At 31.5% G+C, this 19445-nt stretch overlaps 1 protein-coding gene across 1 annotated transcript in view; it reads right to left on the reverse strand.

Annotated features, from left to right (window-relative positions):
* The window catches only part of LOC110029338 (photosystem II stability/assembly factor HCF136, chloroplastic), a 54559-nt gene extending 35674 nt beyond the window's left edge, over positions 1-18885 (reverse strand). The window contains exons 1-5 of the mRNA XM_020731581.1: positions 18445-18885; positions 3730-3965; positions 2584-2714; positions 1492-1624; positions 885-1007 (exon numbers count right to left, since the gene is read on the reverse strand). Coding sequence (XP_020587240.1) covers positions 885-1007; positions 1492-1624; positions 2584-2714; positions 3730-3965; positions 18445-18793 — 972 coding nt within the window. The 5' untranslated portion in view covers positions 18794-18885. The remainder of the gene's footprint in view (positions 1-884; positions 1008-1491; positions 1625-2583; positions 2715-3729; positions 3966-18444) is intronic.
* Positions 18886-19445: the final 560 nt, after the last annotated feature.

Here is a 19445-nt window from a genome sequence, read left to right on the forward strand (position 1 = left end):
GATGTCACAAATCTCTTAGTTTGCAGGATTGGGTCTATCGCTGAGGTCTACACTTATCTCTCGGGAAGGTGTAGTATTTGCGGTATCAGGCACGATTTTGCAAACTATCAGACTAATGAGATCCATTTGGTCTCATTTTTCAAAAATTAAAACATACTACTTTTAAAACTCAAACTATATATCTTTTATACTTAAATTAAATCACAAAAATTATTTTCATATACCATATTTTCATAATTAATCAATCGAAAAAAAGTTGATCGACACATTATAATACATATATTGTTTGTAGAAAAAAATGTTGTTTCGCCACTCTTATGATCCATAAAATTCCTGACTTGAAAGATGCAAACCCATTAACCTTAAAACGTAAAAAGCTTGCATATGTAACTCAATGAGATTGTGAGAAACTAGAATAAAAACACCAATAATTGGATCATAAGATTATTATACTATGGCTTCAGAAAAACATAATGGTTATAAAAGAAATTCAATGAAATGTAAAATTAGATTTCAAAAAGGATAATATCAAAAATTCTGGAGGCATTTACTAATTAATGACATAGCAAATTACAAAGAAGTTACAGCATAGCCGTGTAGATAAATACACATGGATCTTTAAACATACTACTGTAAATTCAAGGTACATAACACAGAAGCAATATTTATTCAATAGAAAAAAAAAAGAAAGTAAGAGCTCCATGCTGTACATGAACAAAATAACTTGGGGAACCTTACTGCGCAGTGAAGAATATATGCTAATGAGCAAATCCAGTTTATGACATGTTTTTTATTATTCCTTTGTGACGCATGAACATGCAAGAGATGAAAGGATCTTTAGTCTCAATGTTAAAAAGTACTATAAGTGTTTGAACAAAATTTACCCCTGTGCCTTTGCTAAGATAAAGGCCACCACCCCGCACAAGAAGCCAAAGACCACCATCAGCCCTCCATCCCATATTTTGAATTCTTCGCGCGATGGCTCTGTTATGTGGTTGCCAATATGGCTGCGAATCTCACAAAAAAACCAACCAAAATGATATGAACAACTGAGCACAATGTTATACCTCAAGAATTCTGACTGGAAATGATTGTAGAAAACGTTGAAGCTAAAGCAGTTAATTTGATATAGCACACTCAATAAATTGACTTTGTTATTTATAAAGCCAGCGAATTAACCACAACAGAAAATTTGTGATTCTTGAGAAAATATGAGATGAGGTAAAGCTTTTGGCAGAAGAAATACCGTAAAATACAATTTACATAGAAACTAAGAAGCTTCGCTAATGCTAAAATTTTATTAATCTGACCATATCATAAACAATATATCATAGAATGACAGTAGTTGACCATGTGAAATTTTCAAAAGCATAAATTCAAAGCGCATCTCCAAAATAGATTATTATTGGTGGAGAGCAAGTACAATGTAATATCCACTGTTCCCACATTGTGTTTGCATATTAAACAGCAGGTAAGCATGCAAAAGCTAACCTGCCCAGGTTCCCAAGTCAAATAAAAGTTTCCACGGCTTGAGACAGCTACATATCTACCATCAGGAGAGCGGGTCACTGTGTTAAATGTCCCTGTATAGTAGCTAGCACCACTAATCCCACTGGAAACTGTTCTGCATGATATATACTGATATTTTAGTTACACAGAATATAAAAATCTTCAATTATGATAATGTAAATGAATGTCATGCCACTTTTATAGATGAAAATTTTGCAAAAATGGTCATTTCTCAGGAAACTATATCCCCATACACAGAAACAAGCCCTTTCTGCATCCCTCCAATTGAATCGAACTTCCACAAAACCCACTAAAAAAGTACATAAAACAATACATGGAGAGAGAGAATGTTGATATAAAATTAGAAAAAATGCTATTTCTTTTGGCAGCTTTAGAGAAAATATCCATCTTTCTTGGCCAGCTGTCAAGTTTGTTCATCATTAAAAGTGAAAAGAAATTTAGTTATTAAGCATGCTACTAGAGATACTAAAATGTAAAATACATTCATAGATGAAAACTTTGAGCAACTAGCAACCTAACTTGGAGAATTTATACTTTAAACATAGGACAGCGTAGATAAATGCATCAAACATTTTTTATAAAGGACACGTTTATTTGTTTACCATTGGACAAGTGTGGCTAAAATTATTTTTTTCAATCCTAAAGTTTGATGGAAATACAACCAGCATTTTCGTATCAAGCAAAGATACAATGAACAATCAGCAAGGCATATTCTGAAAATTCTTCTACAAATGATGATACATGAGATTATGCAAGTACGAAAAAAAAAGGGAAAAAAAATAAAAAAGTATTTGAATAATTTTTATATAATATTTTAGTCACATCAATTGAGTGTGTTCAATTTATCCCTTGACTCTTCAAATATGATCCAAAATAGCCCTTTCATTGAATTACTTTGGATCAGATTTGAGAAAGTAAGAGACTATTTTGAATCGTATTAGAGAAGCCAAGCGATTAATTTGAACCTATTAGTCTTTGACCAAAATAGACCCCCATAAATAAATATAAATATAAACCATTTTGACATTTTTCGCTACAAAAATAAGAGCATGCCTGTTAAGAGTAGCAGATACAGTCTCCTGTACAGCTGCTCTCCAATTGTACCCACGATTTGAGGTGGTGTAGATTGCACCTTGATCTGTAACCATCTCAGCACTTTTCTCGCCAGTTGCTTTGATGTAAACCTACAGATGTAATTGAAATTTCTTGTCATGAGAAATTAGTGTTTGTTGGGTATGAAACAACTTAAAAAAGAAAACAAAACATCAAAAGGTTTAGTTTTTTTATGGATTTCAAAAACAAATGCACCAAAATAAAGACAAAAAAAGGTAAACACCATCTCAAAAACTGTTGTGAAAGTTCATTAAATGCCCTGTATAAGATGACATCAAATTAGTTTTTCATCAGGGGCATTGATAATAAACTGAACTAGAAACCGCTGCTTTAAATATGTTTACATTACCATTGTTTGCTTCCATTGTTGTAAAAAATGAAACGGAATGTTCCTCACTTCATACACAACCAGGCTTGCATGCAGCAAAGATATGACTTAACAGCTCATAAATCGGACCGCAAAAATGTTGACTTACAAAAACAATGTCTGAAAATTCACAATCTATTTTAGATTTGATTGTTATATATATAGAAAAAATATGGTAAGCACTAACTTTTCATTAATGTAGCAGGCTACAAATAAAAATGATACAAAATAGATGAGGAGAAGATCCACTTAATACAAGGGCAATGAACCATGCTACGGCTGGAAAAGTTGAATTTCCAGAGGAAAAAGAATCTTCGTGAGATAATAACCTTCAAGCTTGAAGAACATCATAAAGGTGATACAAAAAATTATGAATTCTAAAGCTTTCACCAAACAGCAAGCCATCATCCAAAGATCATGAAAGCCTAATCTGGCTATTTCTAGTAAGTAAAATTGTCCAAGAAGTTTCAAAAGGCATCATTCTTTGACTTAGACGCATAGGTTTTTTTTGTAACCACAGAGGAAACAAAAAGCACTGGAAAGAATTAAAACACGTTCCAGATTGAAATAAAACCAATTTTATTACAGCTAGCATCTATGCAGGTAGAAATCCTTAGAAGAAGGAAATAGCATAATCATTAATGTCCTATACCAACTATCTGACAAACTTGAAAATACAGAATCACCAGTAGACATCAACGTCCACTAGGAAGATATACCATATCTCCAGGAAGTTGGGAACTGAGTGGTATTCTTTCCCAACTTTCTCCAGCATCTGATGTGTAAAGTAAGATGGCAGGTTTTCCAACTATCCAACCTTCTTTCTCTCTGAAGCTTATTGAATTGAATCTGTAATTAAAATCTTCATCTTCTGCTGAGGGTATGGAGCGTGGAAACCAAGTGCTGCCACCATCTTTGGTCTCCAATATAGTTTGCCTGGTCCCCAACAGAAAACCTGAAGGGAGGACAAAACATCTATCGATCAATTTTGAGATATATGACCATAGATTACTCTAGAAAGAGATCTGGGGGTGCTATAACTGACAAGCAATGCATAAAAAACATTTATAAATATTATCACTTCAGGATCCAAACTTTCATGAATTTATAGGCTCATATTTAGTATAAATGTTAACAATTTTGTAAGAAAGCGCACAAGGACAACATTTAGATCATTGATATGAAATGCCCACCATGACAAACAATTTTCTTATCCCAGCTCGAGCATCATGACAAAACTTCTGGGAAAAGTTAGAGATTATAAGGAGAAGCAAGGTGGCACAGTAGTTATGTGAAGGCTAGGAGACTCATAAGATGCTTTAGAGAAACATTAATGAAAGAATAATACGTCTCCAATTGAGTAAGAAATGCACTTGTTGTTCCAATACACTAGGCCAAATTTAATACCATACTTGGACAAACTAAGGTTGTGGAGTGCACCATACTCCCACTTGCTAGCAACAGAAAAGCCTGAGATCCATTTTTTCTTAACTAAAAACCACTTTGCTTCGTCACCCCCTCTCACCCCTTCCTCGTTCTATCTTCTTATGGTAGTGGGATGCCAAACCATCCCCTTAGAGTGCTTTATTTCTAGTGGTAACAAAGCATGGATTTGGCAATAAAACTAATTACAAGAGTTTATAATATATCTTAACTAAAGATCCCATAGCCCACAAAAAGGTTTAGCATACATATTTAAAATAAATAACATATCTAAATCATATCTTATTGTAAGGATTTCATGGGAGAAAAAATTGACTTCATAATTTTTACGATGCAACTTTTAGAGATAGAAATTTTCAACATAGTAGCTTAACGGAGTGTAGAAATACTTCTTTGTGCTACATCTCAAAATAATCATTCATGGAGGTTAGCGAAAGCTTTACAAAGTCTCAGCTTATCTGTTGGTTCCCCTTTCGCGAGCATATTCATGTCGTTTTCTGCACGCTTTATTGTAATGAGATTAAATGCACTAATCACAATCAAACTACACATATTGTTTAACAAAAAAAATTCCTATCCTCCCATCCAGCATAAACACAACTAAAATAAAAAAAAAAAATAGCAAAAAAATATTAAACAAACATTGTGAATGATATAAACTTGTGCGTAAAAAATAATAATAAAAGAAATAGCACAAACATAACCAAAACTAGAATCAGAAATGCAGGGTACTTACAATGAAGTTGAAAGCTCACTTACAATCACAGAACTTCCAGACTACACTAAGAACTCTTTTGAATACTCAAGGCATTAGGAACACCCTTAAAACTTAAAAGGAAAATAAAGTAATAAACTAAGGGTTCCTACTTACAAGCAAAGAATGATCCCTCATAAGATCCACTTGAACAAAATGAGATCAAATATAAGTCAATATCAATGCTTTAAATACTCAACAAAGACTAAAACTCCTGACCTTAGCAACTGAATTTGCAAACCAACACATAAGTGAATAAAATGGAAAAGATAATGAACTTAAATAAAAATCATTTCGGCGAGCGGCTGCCACATTAGGCTTTCACACTTTCAGCAAGTTGTGTGTTCACGTGAATGACTTTTAAACAAAACAAAGAAGTGATCTACTCCACTATGCACAGGAGTTGTATCACTTGCGTGCAACAATTGCAAAAAGAAACTCCGACGCATCTCGAATGACAATACACTCTCGTGAAGGACAACAAATTTTCATGAATAAAAACCTTTCAAATAAAGACAAGTGATTAAATGTATTGTTTCACGGGTCGTACGGTCATTTTTGAAAAGGCATGTATTACGAAAATCAACAAAAGCAAACTTTTTCACATGTGATTAAATTCTAAGAATACCACGTGGACTAAACACAAAATGAATTAAATTATCTTATTTCAAAAAATCTGCTAATGTTTGGAAAGGTTTGCAACAATTTTAGAAATACAAACTCTTTTTAGAGCAGAATTCAAACCCATTAAACTAAATGCATCCACAAACAGAAAACGTCATAAGTATTAAAGTTTTCAATATGTATATTAAAATTTTGTTATTTAAACTCATATTCTTGGTCTAATGCATCTTACTCATCATCAAGAATTGACAACTATACATTCTACAGTTAGTCTCACAAAAGTAATTTTATAGTCCATTTAGAGATGGCCTTCAAGGTCTTTAATAAGGGAATTTCACTTTAAAATAAAAAGTCTAAGAATTATTATGCTCGTGAAATATAATAATTGATTCAGTTTCAAACTCAATCCTCAATATATTAAAATAGAATTGAAAAGGTCTATAACATGATGAATTTTCAAACTAAATTTAAGCTATATGCAAATGACAGGCACAATCTCCTATAAGCAAAGAGAGTGAATAAGGTTCAAAATGACAAAATAGATTTATCTGAATAGCTCAATAATGGTCATATTGATAAAAGTTTCAATCAGATGGAATTTTCATTGTTAAAACGAACACAAAAATAAAAGAAAAAAAGTTTCAAGTTTATTTTCAAAAAACACGTGAAATTTATAAAAAAATCAAGAAAATCAAAATCATTCAAATAAAATTTACCACCAAATTTTGAAAGCAACAATCTATTCACCCACCATGGTAGTTTATCAAGGGTGATAAATTAAAGTTTAACCTATGCTTATAAATTTCTAATTTCATATTAGGTGTGCATTTAAAAGATCTCATATCAATAAAAATATGGTATTTGTCCTTTAAAAATGAGATTTTGCCATCAAATGAAATCACAAGAGGAGCACTAATGATCTTGGCCCTTTAACTGAGAGGGGCACTACAAAATGGCACCCTTATATTACAATTACAACCAAACCTCGCAAAATTTCTCAATAGCTCAAATCTTTGAATGGTGAATCGTACGATATACTTCGTATGGCAAAAAACCCTCTTTAGCAAAGATTGGCTAGAAATGATCTTCTTAGACAAATATCAACCGTCGATGCACAAAGCCCCCTAGACGATGTAATTCATGGTTGCTGATAAAAATCATTTGATCAAGTTAGGACAACTATCTCCTCTAAATATGTAGAATAGAGGTTATGACAGACCAAAATGATAGATTCATTAGACTTTGATTAGGTTTCATTATCCATCCCACCACGCTCTACCTAAAATCAAAAAAAGCTCCTTCAATCTAAAATCAAATCGCTATTATTATACGTTGACACTTGGTGCCTAACAATTAGTTCTCTCTCGTCATTGGGAAGGCGGGTAATCGGCCATAAGGGCCTATTCCTATAAAAACTTGAAACTAAATCTTAAAGTACTCATAAAATGAGAGAAAAATCTCTGGATAATATATTATATATAAATCTAATATATTTTTTTAGAAATTTGACTCTTTAACACAAAAAATTCTCTCAAGAGAGTGATACATGAGTTATATGGGTTTCATATGAGGGTTTAAAGCGGCACATTTTGTTGAATTAAAAAAATTGCACAAGAAGCTTATCACTCATACTACATTATCATCTAGGTAGTAGTTAGATATAAAAAAAATGTTGTCGAGTACGAGTCAAAATGCTATGCTTTCCATATTGAGAATAATGAATATCAGAGACCTGGTGAACTATTATAGCATTACTTATTCTTGAGTGAAATGGAAAGACATTGCAATAAATAATGTTAAGATTTCGCAAATTGACATAGGATCACAATAGAATTTACATTTTAATTTATAGGTTAACTAAATCAACTCATTTTTCACCCATGAAATAAACATATGTAATTGAGAAGTTAGCCAAAATGCATGTGAGAAAAATTATCATATTACATGAAATTCCAAAAGATAATTTTAGATAAAGATGAAAGATTTACTACTAAATTGTGGAAATGTATTCATGAACATTTGGATAAAAAAATTACAAATCAATACAACATTTCAGCTGCAAATTTGTGGAAAATTAGAAATAAATATTCAGGTGCTAGAAGATCTATTGAGATCATGCATTCTATAAATTAAAGAAAGGTTGGAGTAACATATTTCAATGATAAAATTTGCATACAATAGCATATATCAATCAAGTATAAAAAAAAAACGCCTTATAAAACACTGTATGGCAGAATGTACAGAAATATATATATTAAGTTGGGCTGAAATGGGAGAAAAACAACAGATGAGTCCAAAGTTAGTTGACAAAATGATAGAGAAAATTAGATTATTTAGACACAAATTGAAAATATTTAAGATCGTCAACAGAAATACTATGACTCAAGATACAAAATGATAGAGCTTGAAGCTAGTGATTTATATTTTTAAAAATCCATCTTATGTAAGATAAAGCTAAATTTGATCAAGAAAGCAAGTTGAGTCATAAACTTCTACGAATATTTAAAATCATTAAGAAGATTGATAGAATCATTTACAGGCTAACCAAATTGATTGAGAAGTTAGATATTCACAATTTTTTTCATGTGTCAGCAGAGAAAATGAGTGACTGATACAAATAAAATAGTACAACAAAAAGAAGTTATGATATAGAGAGAATTTGAATGACCAATTGAATTTGATGTTAAAAATTTGAGAAAAAAATAAATCTTCTATGTAAAAAAGGAAATGGAGGCATAGATTAAAAAAGAGGCAACTATGAATAGAATTAGGAATGATATAGATATTTCCATATGTGTTTAAATGATATCTAACTGATTTTGAGGATGAAATTTTATTAAGCAAAAGAGAATTATCAAGCCTTATATTGACAAATAGATAATATAAATTTTGTTTCTAAATTAAATCTGATTTTTCGTACATCTCAAAAATCATTAAAACTATCTTTATAAAATTATACATTTCAATTTGATCATTTGATATATATGTCTTAAGTAAATTATATTAGCTTAAATAATTAGTGTACCAATTATATATATTAGCTTAATGTATACCAATTTAAATTGTTGTAACTAATCCCACTTTCGTTTGCATGTAACAGTCAACATAGATTGTTTTGATGATGAAGGGTTATGGTGGAGAATGAACATTAACTTGTAAAATAATAATAATAAAACAATAATAGTCTGTAAGTACCCTAAGCATTATCTATTCCATTCCTTCTCTTGTCTGACCTCCTGTGCTGAGAAAAATTGAGACGAAATAGAGGACAAAAGAGCTAGAAATCGAAAACAGAGTAGGCAAAAGAGAATAAAAAAAGATAACATGAAGAAAGAAAGGGATTAAAAGTAAATGGGTTTTTGGTGATTGCTTCCAGAAAACGTGGTGGTTTCAAGAAGATAAGCCTAAAAAAATGAGTGAAGACAAAGTACATTAAGATAAAATGTCATTTTGAGATTATTGGAGCTATAATTATATCGTTAAAATAATAATTTATTGAAGTAAGAAAATTGATATTTATATTAGATTGGATACAAAAGATTGAGGTTTTGGGACCAGTGCAAGGAATTTCTCCCGGACAGAACCCAATTACCGAGGTGGGATATTTAATTTCTAAAATAAGGACCAAAACAATTGATAGAGATAAGGTCTATAACTCCCTATGAGTATATCAAAAGGCTATGTCTATGCATATAATTTTTTATCATATTGAACAAACTTTAATGTTATTAGCATTGCTTAATTCATTTGTACATGATTATCTATTCATAACAAATTTGGGGTATTTTATAGAATTTTTAGCATCCAACTTTGAGAAAAATGGTAAGATTTTGGAAATTTTAAAGTAAACCCCAAATTTAGCATTCCCGGAAATTCAACCAAAGCAATTTTATAAAATTCTACATGTCGAATCCATCAAATTGATATATTACACCTTGTAGGAACTACAAGTGCATGTGAAGTTGTAAGAGTTTGAAGTTGAAAGTTTAATTAATAGCTTAATTAATCATAATCTTGTATCCTTAATCCCGTTCAATGTTCCCAGCAGACATTAACAGTGCCTAATTTCGCATGCGTCGGTTTGATGGATCAAACAAATGGGGAATTAAGTGGACCTTTGTTAAATGCTACATTCATCTAATTTTCCCTCCCGTTCTTCGAGTTAGCACACCTGAAGGGCCTACAATCACAGTACTATAGCAGGCGCAACAACGCGACCAGCAAGGAGCTGCAAGCAGTGATTCAGGGCTCCGGGGAGAATACTATAAGTAGAAAACCCTATTTTACAAAATTCCGGACATTCCATTCCATCCCTATGTTTCTATGTTGATATTCGCCACTAATTAAAGCATTTTACTTGTTCCTTGTTGCTGTAGTTTTGCAGGAACAGCCACAAAACTGTAGAATCGAGAGCGTAGCTCTCCAATAAGTCCATTTCATTAGTTGGGGAAGGGTTATGGGAAAGAAAAAAGAGGGAACATAATAGAAAGGTATCAAAGAGGAATATTTATATCGAGAAACCCTTTCAAGATAAGTTAAAATAAAAAAGTCAAATTTGGGCTTAAATTAATATCTTAATTATGTATTTCATGAATTTTTAAGAGATTATGAATTCCATGTTGTTTACACTAGGGGGCAAGCTCGACACGAGTTTGGGAAAGCGTTTGTAGGTTGCTCTGTCAATTCAATTTAAATAATTCTGTGCTAACCTAATTATGTAGATTTTTATGTGATTATATTTGACAAAATTACATTTACAAGTTTTTGCATATTGTAAATGAATATCTGCATAAATTGTATGAATGTAAAATTGATTTGTCCCTTACGATACGTAAAATTTTACTATGCTATGAATCTGATATATTTATGAAATCATTACTTGCAGATATTCATTTAATATGATTCATGCATATGATATATGAAATGCATATGATGAATCTTTGTTACAAGAATAATGATTTAAGAAATGTCACAAGTTATATTACAGATATGTTATAATATGAATGTATTAGTACAAGGGGCTATTGATAATTGCTGTGTTGGACGGGCTCAATCTTTATTAATAATTAATATAATCTTCAGGTTGGGTGACGATCCAATGACATGACATAAAAATAGCTGAAGTCTGGACAATTATAAATCGTATTTATATGATTATTGGGATATGCCTATGAAATACATGTTTTATATTACAATCATAATTCCCAAATTAAATTTCTTTTCTTTTACATGTTTTATACAATTATAGTATATTATGTCATGTTGCGGACATATACATGAGTTTCATATAATCATGCACGTTATTTTATTTTCATTTATAAAATCTTTCTTTAGTTTTGATTATGTCGTTGAGCTTGTTGTAGCTCAGTCTATGTTGTTAACTTTCAGAAAAGAGTAAAGAATACTGAGCAGAGTAGTCAGGTGCGACATACACAACTTTTGCATTATATAATTTTGGAAACTTGTACAAAGTTTTGGAGTACGTATTTTATTATGTTAAATTTAGCAGCTTTCTATAGATATTTATATTTGGTGATGTGATTTTTCAGGCTTCAACTATATGAATATAAAATGAAATGAAAATGTATGTTTGTGGCAGTTTAGTTAAACAAAATCATAACCTACTGTGTCTTGATTATGCAAGTCAGGACGAGTGTTAGTAAGAATTTAGTTTAACTGAATCGTCAGCCTATGTCATACCGCAGTTAGCCCTAAAAGGAGAGGTTAGTTGGGGTGTGACAAAAAGCAACATCGGAGCCAAGTTTAATCAAAGAAGTAAATTGAGTTCAAGGTACATCAGTCCTTTTGAAATCATAGCAAGTATTGGCCCAATTTCTTATAGACTAGCTTTACCTACGTATATGTTAGAAATCCATGATGTATTTCACATATCTATGTTGAGGAAATGGGTTCAAATTCAAAACAGATAATTTCACACAAACATTGACGTGCAGAAAGATTTAACATATAATGAAAAGCCTAAAAGAATTTTAGAAACAGATATAAAGAAGTTGATGAACAGACATATTCTTTTTGTCAAGAGCAAATTGAAGTACAGGCTAAAAAAAAGAGGCTATATGGAAAAAAGAAGTTATATGGAAAAAGAAGAAATGCAACTGAAATGTCCCTTTATGTTCAAGTAAATTTAAAAATTTTGAAGATGAAATTTTTACAATGAGAAGAAAGTTGTAACACCCAATTTTGAGAAAACTGGTTAAATTTTGATAATTTTAAAGTATACCCCAAATTAAACATTCGCCCAAATTCAACCGAAGCAATTTTATAAAATTCTACACATATCAGTCAAATTGAAATATTACACCTTGTAGGTACTAAAAACACATACGAAGTTTTAAAAGTTTGAAGTTATAAGCTTAATTAATACCTTAATTAATCCTAATCTCTTATCCTTAATCAAGTTCATTGTTCTCAACCAACATTTCCCGCACCAAACTGCACATGCGTCGGTCCAATAAATTGAATGGCTAGGGAGTCAAGTGGACCTTAGATAAATGTTGCATTCCTCTCATTTTTTCTCTACCATTACTTCAAGCTCGCACGCCTTTCAACAATCGCGGCACTATAACAAGCGTAACCGTGCAACCCGTAGGGAGCCGCAAGCGGCGATTCAGGGCTACAAGGAGAAAATAGAGTAGGAAACCCTTTTATAAAATATTCCAGACATTTATTTCCTTTCCTATATTTCCATTTGTTATTTGTCATGATTTAAGGTGTTCCACGTATCCCCTGTTGTTGTAGCTTTGTGGGAAGAAAAGTTCATTTCACGAGTTGGGAAGGGTTGGGGAGAAAAGAATAAGAGGAAACATAATAGAAAGGTATCGGGGAGACAAATTTATGTCGAGAAACCCTTTCGAGATAAGTTAAAGCAAGAAAAACATTAAGATCTCAATTACGAGTTTGATGAATTTTTAAGGGATTATGAATTTCAAATAGTTTGCACTAGGCGGCGAGCTCGAGTCGAGCTTGGGGAAATTCATTGTAGGTTGCTCGTTCAATTCAGTGAAATAATCTTGTGTTAACTTAAGAAAAATAACTCTATTGTTTACATGTGATTATAATTGACATCATTACATTTAGGATTTTCTCATATTGTGGATAAATGCTTGTATAGACGGTATAAATGAAAACTTAATTTGTACCTTACAATACCAATGATTTATACCATGTTGTGAATCTGATATATTTATGAAATCATTGCTTGCAGGCATTCGTTTATTATAATTCATGCATACGATATATGAAATATCTATAATAAATATTTATTACAGAAATTATAATTTAGGAAATGTCAAAAATGATATTATATGTAGGTCATTACATGAATGATTGCAAATACAGATGATAAAGAGCGATAAAATTCCTGCTCTTGGTATTTTGACGGAAAAGAAACCCAAAAAACCATTGGAATTAGCGAGGACGAAATGTAGGAAATCTTCGATATAAATGAGATTACTAATAAAAGCCATGTTGGGAGGGATCCAACCTTTATCAATAATTGATGTAGTTTTTTGGATTGGATGATGACTAAATGACATGATATGACAAAAAAATATGTTGAAGTTTATACAATTACGAGTGGTATTTCTATTATTACCATGGCATGCCTATGAAATGCATGTTTTATACAACAATCATGATTCCATGCAGTAAATATCTTTTCTTCATGTTTTATGCGATTATAACATATTGTGATGTGTTCTGGACATGTATATGAGCTGCATATGATCATGTATGTTGTTTCTTCTCTGTCTATAAAATCTTTATTTATTCTCGATTATTTTACGGAGCTTATTGCAGCTTACTCTATGTTGTTGACTTTCAGAAAGATGTAAGAAGCACCAAAACGAGTAATTAGGTGTGAAGTATACAATGTTGCATTATATAGTTTGGGAGTTTGTACAGACTTTTGGGGTACGTACTTTATTATGTTAGATTTAACAGCTCTGTATAAATATAAATATTTTGGTGATATAATTTATAACACCTCCAAGTATATGAATATGAAATGAAATGATATGAGTTATATACGTTTATGATGATTTAGTTGGACTAGTCCATCATATATCGGGTCATTATTATGCAAGTCATGAAGAATAGTAGTGAGAATTTAGTCATACCTTATTGTTCATCTTTGTCGCACCGCGGTTGAACCTAAAAGGGGGTCAGTTGGGGTGTGACAAAATTTAAGTTAAGACTAAGTATAATTAAACATAATTTAAGTATTAAATGTAAATTATTAAATACCATAGTATAATGTTGTTACATGTTAGTATAGATTGATTGTTAATAAGTTCATATCCAAGTTAAAGAAGTAAATGTATATAAAAATAATATGACACAAAAAAATCAATAAAATATCATATCATTTGTAATAGACTGGCAAATTATGATAACCAGCATAAGCGAAAATAATAGTCTACAGACATGAGTATCAAAAGAAAAATAAAAAAGATTTACAACGCTTAATATTAATGTTGACACAATTTAGCCTAAATTAAGTTGACCATACTTTAATGTTATTAGCAATGCTTAGTTATTTGTATATAACCATCTACACACAATATATTTGCGACATTTTTATAGAATTTAAGTTAAAATTAAGTATAATTAAGCATAGTTTAAGCATTAAATGTTAAATATTATATCATGTTATCATCTTGGTACATGTTAATATAGATTGATTGTTAATAACAAATCTCAACAAGTAAATGTAGATAAAAATAATAAAACACAAAAGAAAAAATCAATGAAATATCATATCATTTTTTTAAGGGTAAAATATCATATCATTTGTGATAGATAAGAAGACTATGATGACTTGCATAGAAAAAGATAAAAATTTAAAGAGATGAGAGTCGTTAAAAAAACAAAAAAGATTCTCAGCTATTAATAACAAAGTTCGGATGGTCCAACCGAAATTATGGGTGTGTTTAGACTGAACAACTTTATCAGCAGTTATTATGGCCAACAGACTAGGTAATGGCTTAAAAATTTAAATGATTATAAAATTCCATGCAAATATTATATAATACATCATAGATACTAAAACTATGGCTAAGAAAGATAATAACCAAAAAAAACAATTTCACATAAAAAATAGACTAGTGAAGCTATAGAAGATTTGATACTTAAAAGTTGTATTTCTTTCTTGCAAACAATTATATTTAATACTTATAGTTATGTTCTACTTATTTAGTTAGGTATCAAAATATGATTTCATTTAATCTTATTGTTGCAATAAGCTAGTTATAATTATGGATATTAATCCTCATATTTGTAATTTATTTGCATGCATATTATTATTTCTTTTGTGGATGTCTAAAACCTATATTAAAATTATTTATCTCATTGAGCATTGAGCTCATCAAATACTATAATTTTGATTTCACAAAAAAAATGAGCAAGTTGAGCAATAGACAAGTGACCACTTTTGCATATATCATAGCATTTTTATTGAGCAATATTAGAGGTATTATAGAAGATAGATGTGCATGATGTAGATTAAAAGTTTTGGGAAATTATAAATTTATATTCAAAGTTTAGTGATCATCCTGTTTTAATTATTATTTTATGCATGCTTTTATATCATTATTTATAATAACTTTTAGATGATTTGAATTGTAGTGTATGCTTTATAACGATTTTGATAAGTTAATTTTTTACTTACTCGTTTCTGACTAATAAAAATTCAAGATAAGTGTTGGTGAACAATAAGTCAAGCTAATTTATACTCCACTATTAAACCTCTGATTAACTAGAGTGGGTCAAATGAAATGTGATGAAGAGCGATCAAAAATATTTTTTAGTTAATTCACCATTAGATATTATTTTTTAAAATTGATTAATGCATCTAAATATTCATTGATTGCATTAAAACTTTTTGAGCTCCTTACTGAACAAGTAGAGAAGATAAGAGAAAGAAATGTAGTGCGAGTACTTATGGATAACCACTTTAGTTAAGTTCATGAAAAGTAGTAATTCATATTATTTTACTTATATATTTAAATCCTCATTACAGTACGAACATATGCTAAAATATATATATCAATTTTTTATAGGTCAAATGCTTATACATGTATTAGACATCATGTGCAGCCCATGACATCGATCCAATGTTAGAAGATATTGGGTAGATTAATCACATGAAAAACATAGTTAAGAAAGTCTTGAATTTATCCAATTACATATGAAATCATGAGCTTTTTTAAATAAGATGAGAAAAGGTAGAAGTTGTACGAAATTGTTCGGGCTAAGCATCACTCGTTATGTTACTTCTTTTCTCAAAATTATTAACATATTTAAGCAAAAAATAATTTTAAAATGTATATTTAGCTCTAAAGTTGAAAATAAGTTAAGATTTAGTATTGATAATAAATAAAGAGAGACCATTATAAAGTCTATAATATAAAATAATGGGGTCTATGCTTTGAAGATTACATGCCCACAAATGACAAAATTAAGAATGGTATATGATAACAAAAGGCTAGCTATAGATTTTACTTATGATACAAAAGATAAAGGTGAAGGGTGCAAGTAGTATTGAGAGGAGATGAAAATAAGTATGAGCAAAAATTTAATAAAAATGATGAAAGATGCAAATGTTAAGTTTGTCAACCTTTGCATCAATTGGCCACTATATTAACCTAGTTTTTTTTTTTCAAAAAAAAGTTAAAACACAAGCAGTTGACTAATTGATCTGGGGTTTATATAGAGCTATTGGTAGGAGGAAAGAATGACCATGGACCCAAATATTTCTATTTATAATCATATTGGAGGTTTATTTACATTGAATTTATGATCCATGGTAATGATAAAAAATCTCCATGTATAATTACTAATTGAAAATTTAAAATAATTTTAAACCTTTGATTAGTATTATGAATCCTTAAAGTTTAAGAGTAAATATTTTCAAACTAACCCCCTTATGGGAGCCTAGAATCACCTAGGATAGGTTAGGCCTCATTCAACCCTCATATAAATTACAATAATTTTAATGATATAATGTAGAGTTCTTGAAGTGGGGTATAGTAGATGCATGATAAGGTTCCAACTTCTAACATAAATATAATCAAGCTTATTTTTTATTTGAAAGGATGGCCACCTCCATCACATGACAATAGCATCACAAAATCATCAAGATAAGTCACAAAATCCATCAAGCAAGGTTTTGAGTGCAATGATCAAGATAAGCTAAAACAACTTCAAAAATAGCTTAGATAATGCATGGTCAAAACCTCCCGTACTTGAATTCAGTGAGTAAACTCTCTTCAATAGTCAAGGCCACCTCCACATTCAAAAGCTCAATTTCAGTTCAAAATCTACAATTCAAGGCCTTCCACAAAACAAGGCTTGTTTCAAACTTCCTACATAATTCAAATCGTTGCCTCCATACCAGGTCATACAAGACCATCAACTACTCCTTTAATTTAAAGTTATTATTTCTAAAAATTGAAATGTAAATCCTTATCTTCTTGAATGGATGAATGGTTTAAATATTTTTTAGTATTTATATATTTGATTGGACCAATGGATTTTAACTTAGCTCGCTTTTGATTGCATTTATAGTATCTCCTTTGGTAGATAGCTTGTTGGTCAATTCATGGTGTGGTTTGGCATATGTTTTAATTTCTCAAGTGAAGAATATATGATTTATGTTTATCTTTCTTAGCCTTCCTCACCATCCAAAGCAAATCCTACAATCTCCACAAGATCTTAATTTTGGGCATCAATTCCAAAACCCTAATTATCAACCTCTCTGATTTTGCCTCTACAATAAACCTTAATGCTTCCCTCTTACTTCCAATAACCAACCTCTCTACCATTACATCCAAAACCCTAATCCAACTTTCGAGCTCTCAATCAAGACCTCAAGGGACAGTATGGTAATGGCTTTAAAGGCTTTAGTAGATTCTATAAATCCGAATTTACTAAATATTGCCAACAACAAGATTTAGTAAATCAAGGATTTAAAACAAACTGAGAAGAAATTAAGAAGGAACTAGATTTATTAAACCTTGGATTTAAAAATGTCATTTCTCTGTTAGACAAGATTTAAAAGTTAAATCCTACTTAAATCCGTCGTCATTTAGCCCCTAAGCATACCTTAGCCCACCCCTAGCCTACCCCTCCACAAACACTCATGAAAAACAATCCCTCTTGTGTTAACTTTCAGCCTCTCCCAAAAGTTTCATTAACCTTCAGTTTAGCTAACCCACAAACCCTCAAATATTCATTCCATGCCAATCCAATATCATCACAAGCAAGAGGAGCTTCGTCAGCAACTAAATAAGTCCAAAAGATAACTAAACTTTGATTGTCACCATTAACCGAAGAGACTTCCCAGGGACAATACCGGGTTGGTATACAAATATTTTGTTTCAGTTAATAGTCTACTCTACCCAAATTCTGAAGGTATCAAAGTCCTTTTCCGGCTGGAAAAAATAACCAATCAAGCCAAATACTAACATGAGAAGTAACTATAGTAGAAATGTACAGTTCCCTCTCAATCCATGCGGCGCATTAAACCACAAATTTCACTACAAACAATGAGAATAAAGAATTCAATAAGGGTAAGCTGAAAAATGAAAGAGACCGTGGTTTAGGTCATCCGGTACAAAGGCAACGTCGAGGAGGACTACTCCGGGGTCGATGGGGAGGTAGACCCGCTCCCACTCGGAAAGCGCAGGCTCTTCAGACTTCGCCGGTTGTTGGATGCAGGGGATTGGGGAGAGGGAGAGGGTAATGGCGGCAGAATAGGTCATGAACTTTCTGCGGGTCTCAGAGGAGGAAAAATCGGAGTCCGAAGAGGAGCACGCCTTGAGGAGGAATCGATGGCGCGGTGCTCGATGGCTTCTTACGTGTGTGGAGGAGGAAATGCAAGAACAAAGGCAGGGTTTGAGATGAGGAATGCAGTTCAAATCAGTGAGTGGAAGACTACCCATTGAGAGAGCTCTCTTGCTTGCTCCTCTGGCTCTTCCCCGCCTTCCCCTGTTCGTTTTCGGCCTCTTATCTTACTGCGCAGTGCCGCACTAGATCACGATCGCAACATAAATTATTTTAAATTAAAAAATATTTAAAAACTGGTCATTTCAGTGCAGCTTCTCACCCATAAAATTTATTAAAAATCAAATAAGAATAAAACTCATTTTTTTATTATGGAAATATTAGAATTGAGAATAATATAGTATGTGTAATGTCCTCTTATGGGGGAAAAAATTTGAGTACGTCAAGGGCTACGCATCTCTGCTTACATAATAGTGTACATGGGAGTTACATGAGAGTTACAAGGGGGTTATAACATGTTGTACCTCCTATGTAACTCTCGTGTACACGTTTGTAACTCCCATGTAACTCTCATGTAACTCTCGTGTACACTATTATGTACGCAGAGATGCGTACCCCTTGACGTACGCAAATTTTTTGCCTTATCGGGAAGGAAAAATCGGAAAACCAAAATGATGGGTGAGAAAATGAGAACTTAGTATTCAAGGAAGAGAAAGAAAATAAATATTTGAAAAAGGGGAATCGAAGGGACAGAAGTCTGGGAAGGCATATTCGCTTTATAAATCACGTAATATGGCGAGTTTTACCTAT

Source organism: Phalaenopsis equestris, unplaced genomic scaffold (genome assembly GCF_001263595.1).
Source record: "Phalaenopsis equestris unplaced genomic scaffold, ASM126359v1 Scaffold000563, whole genome shotgun sequence".
Classification (NCBI taxonomy): Eukaryota; Viridiplantae; Streptophyta; class Magnoliopsida; order Asparagales; family Orchidaceae; genus Phalaenopsis; species Phalaenopsis equestris.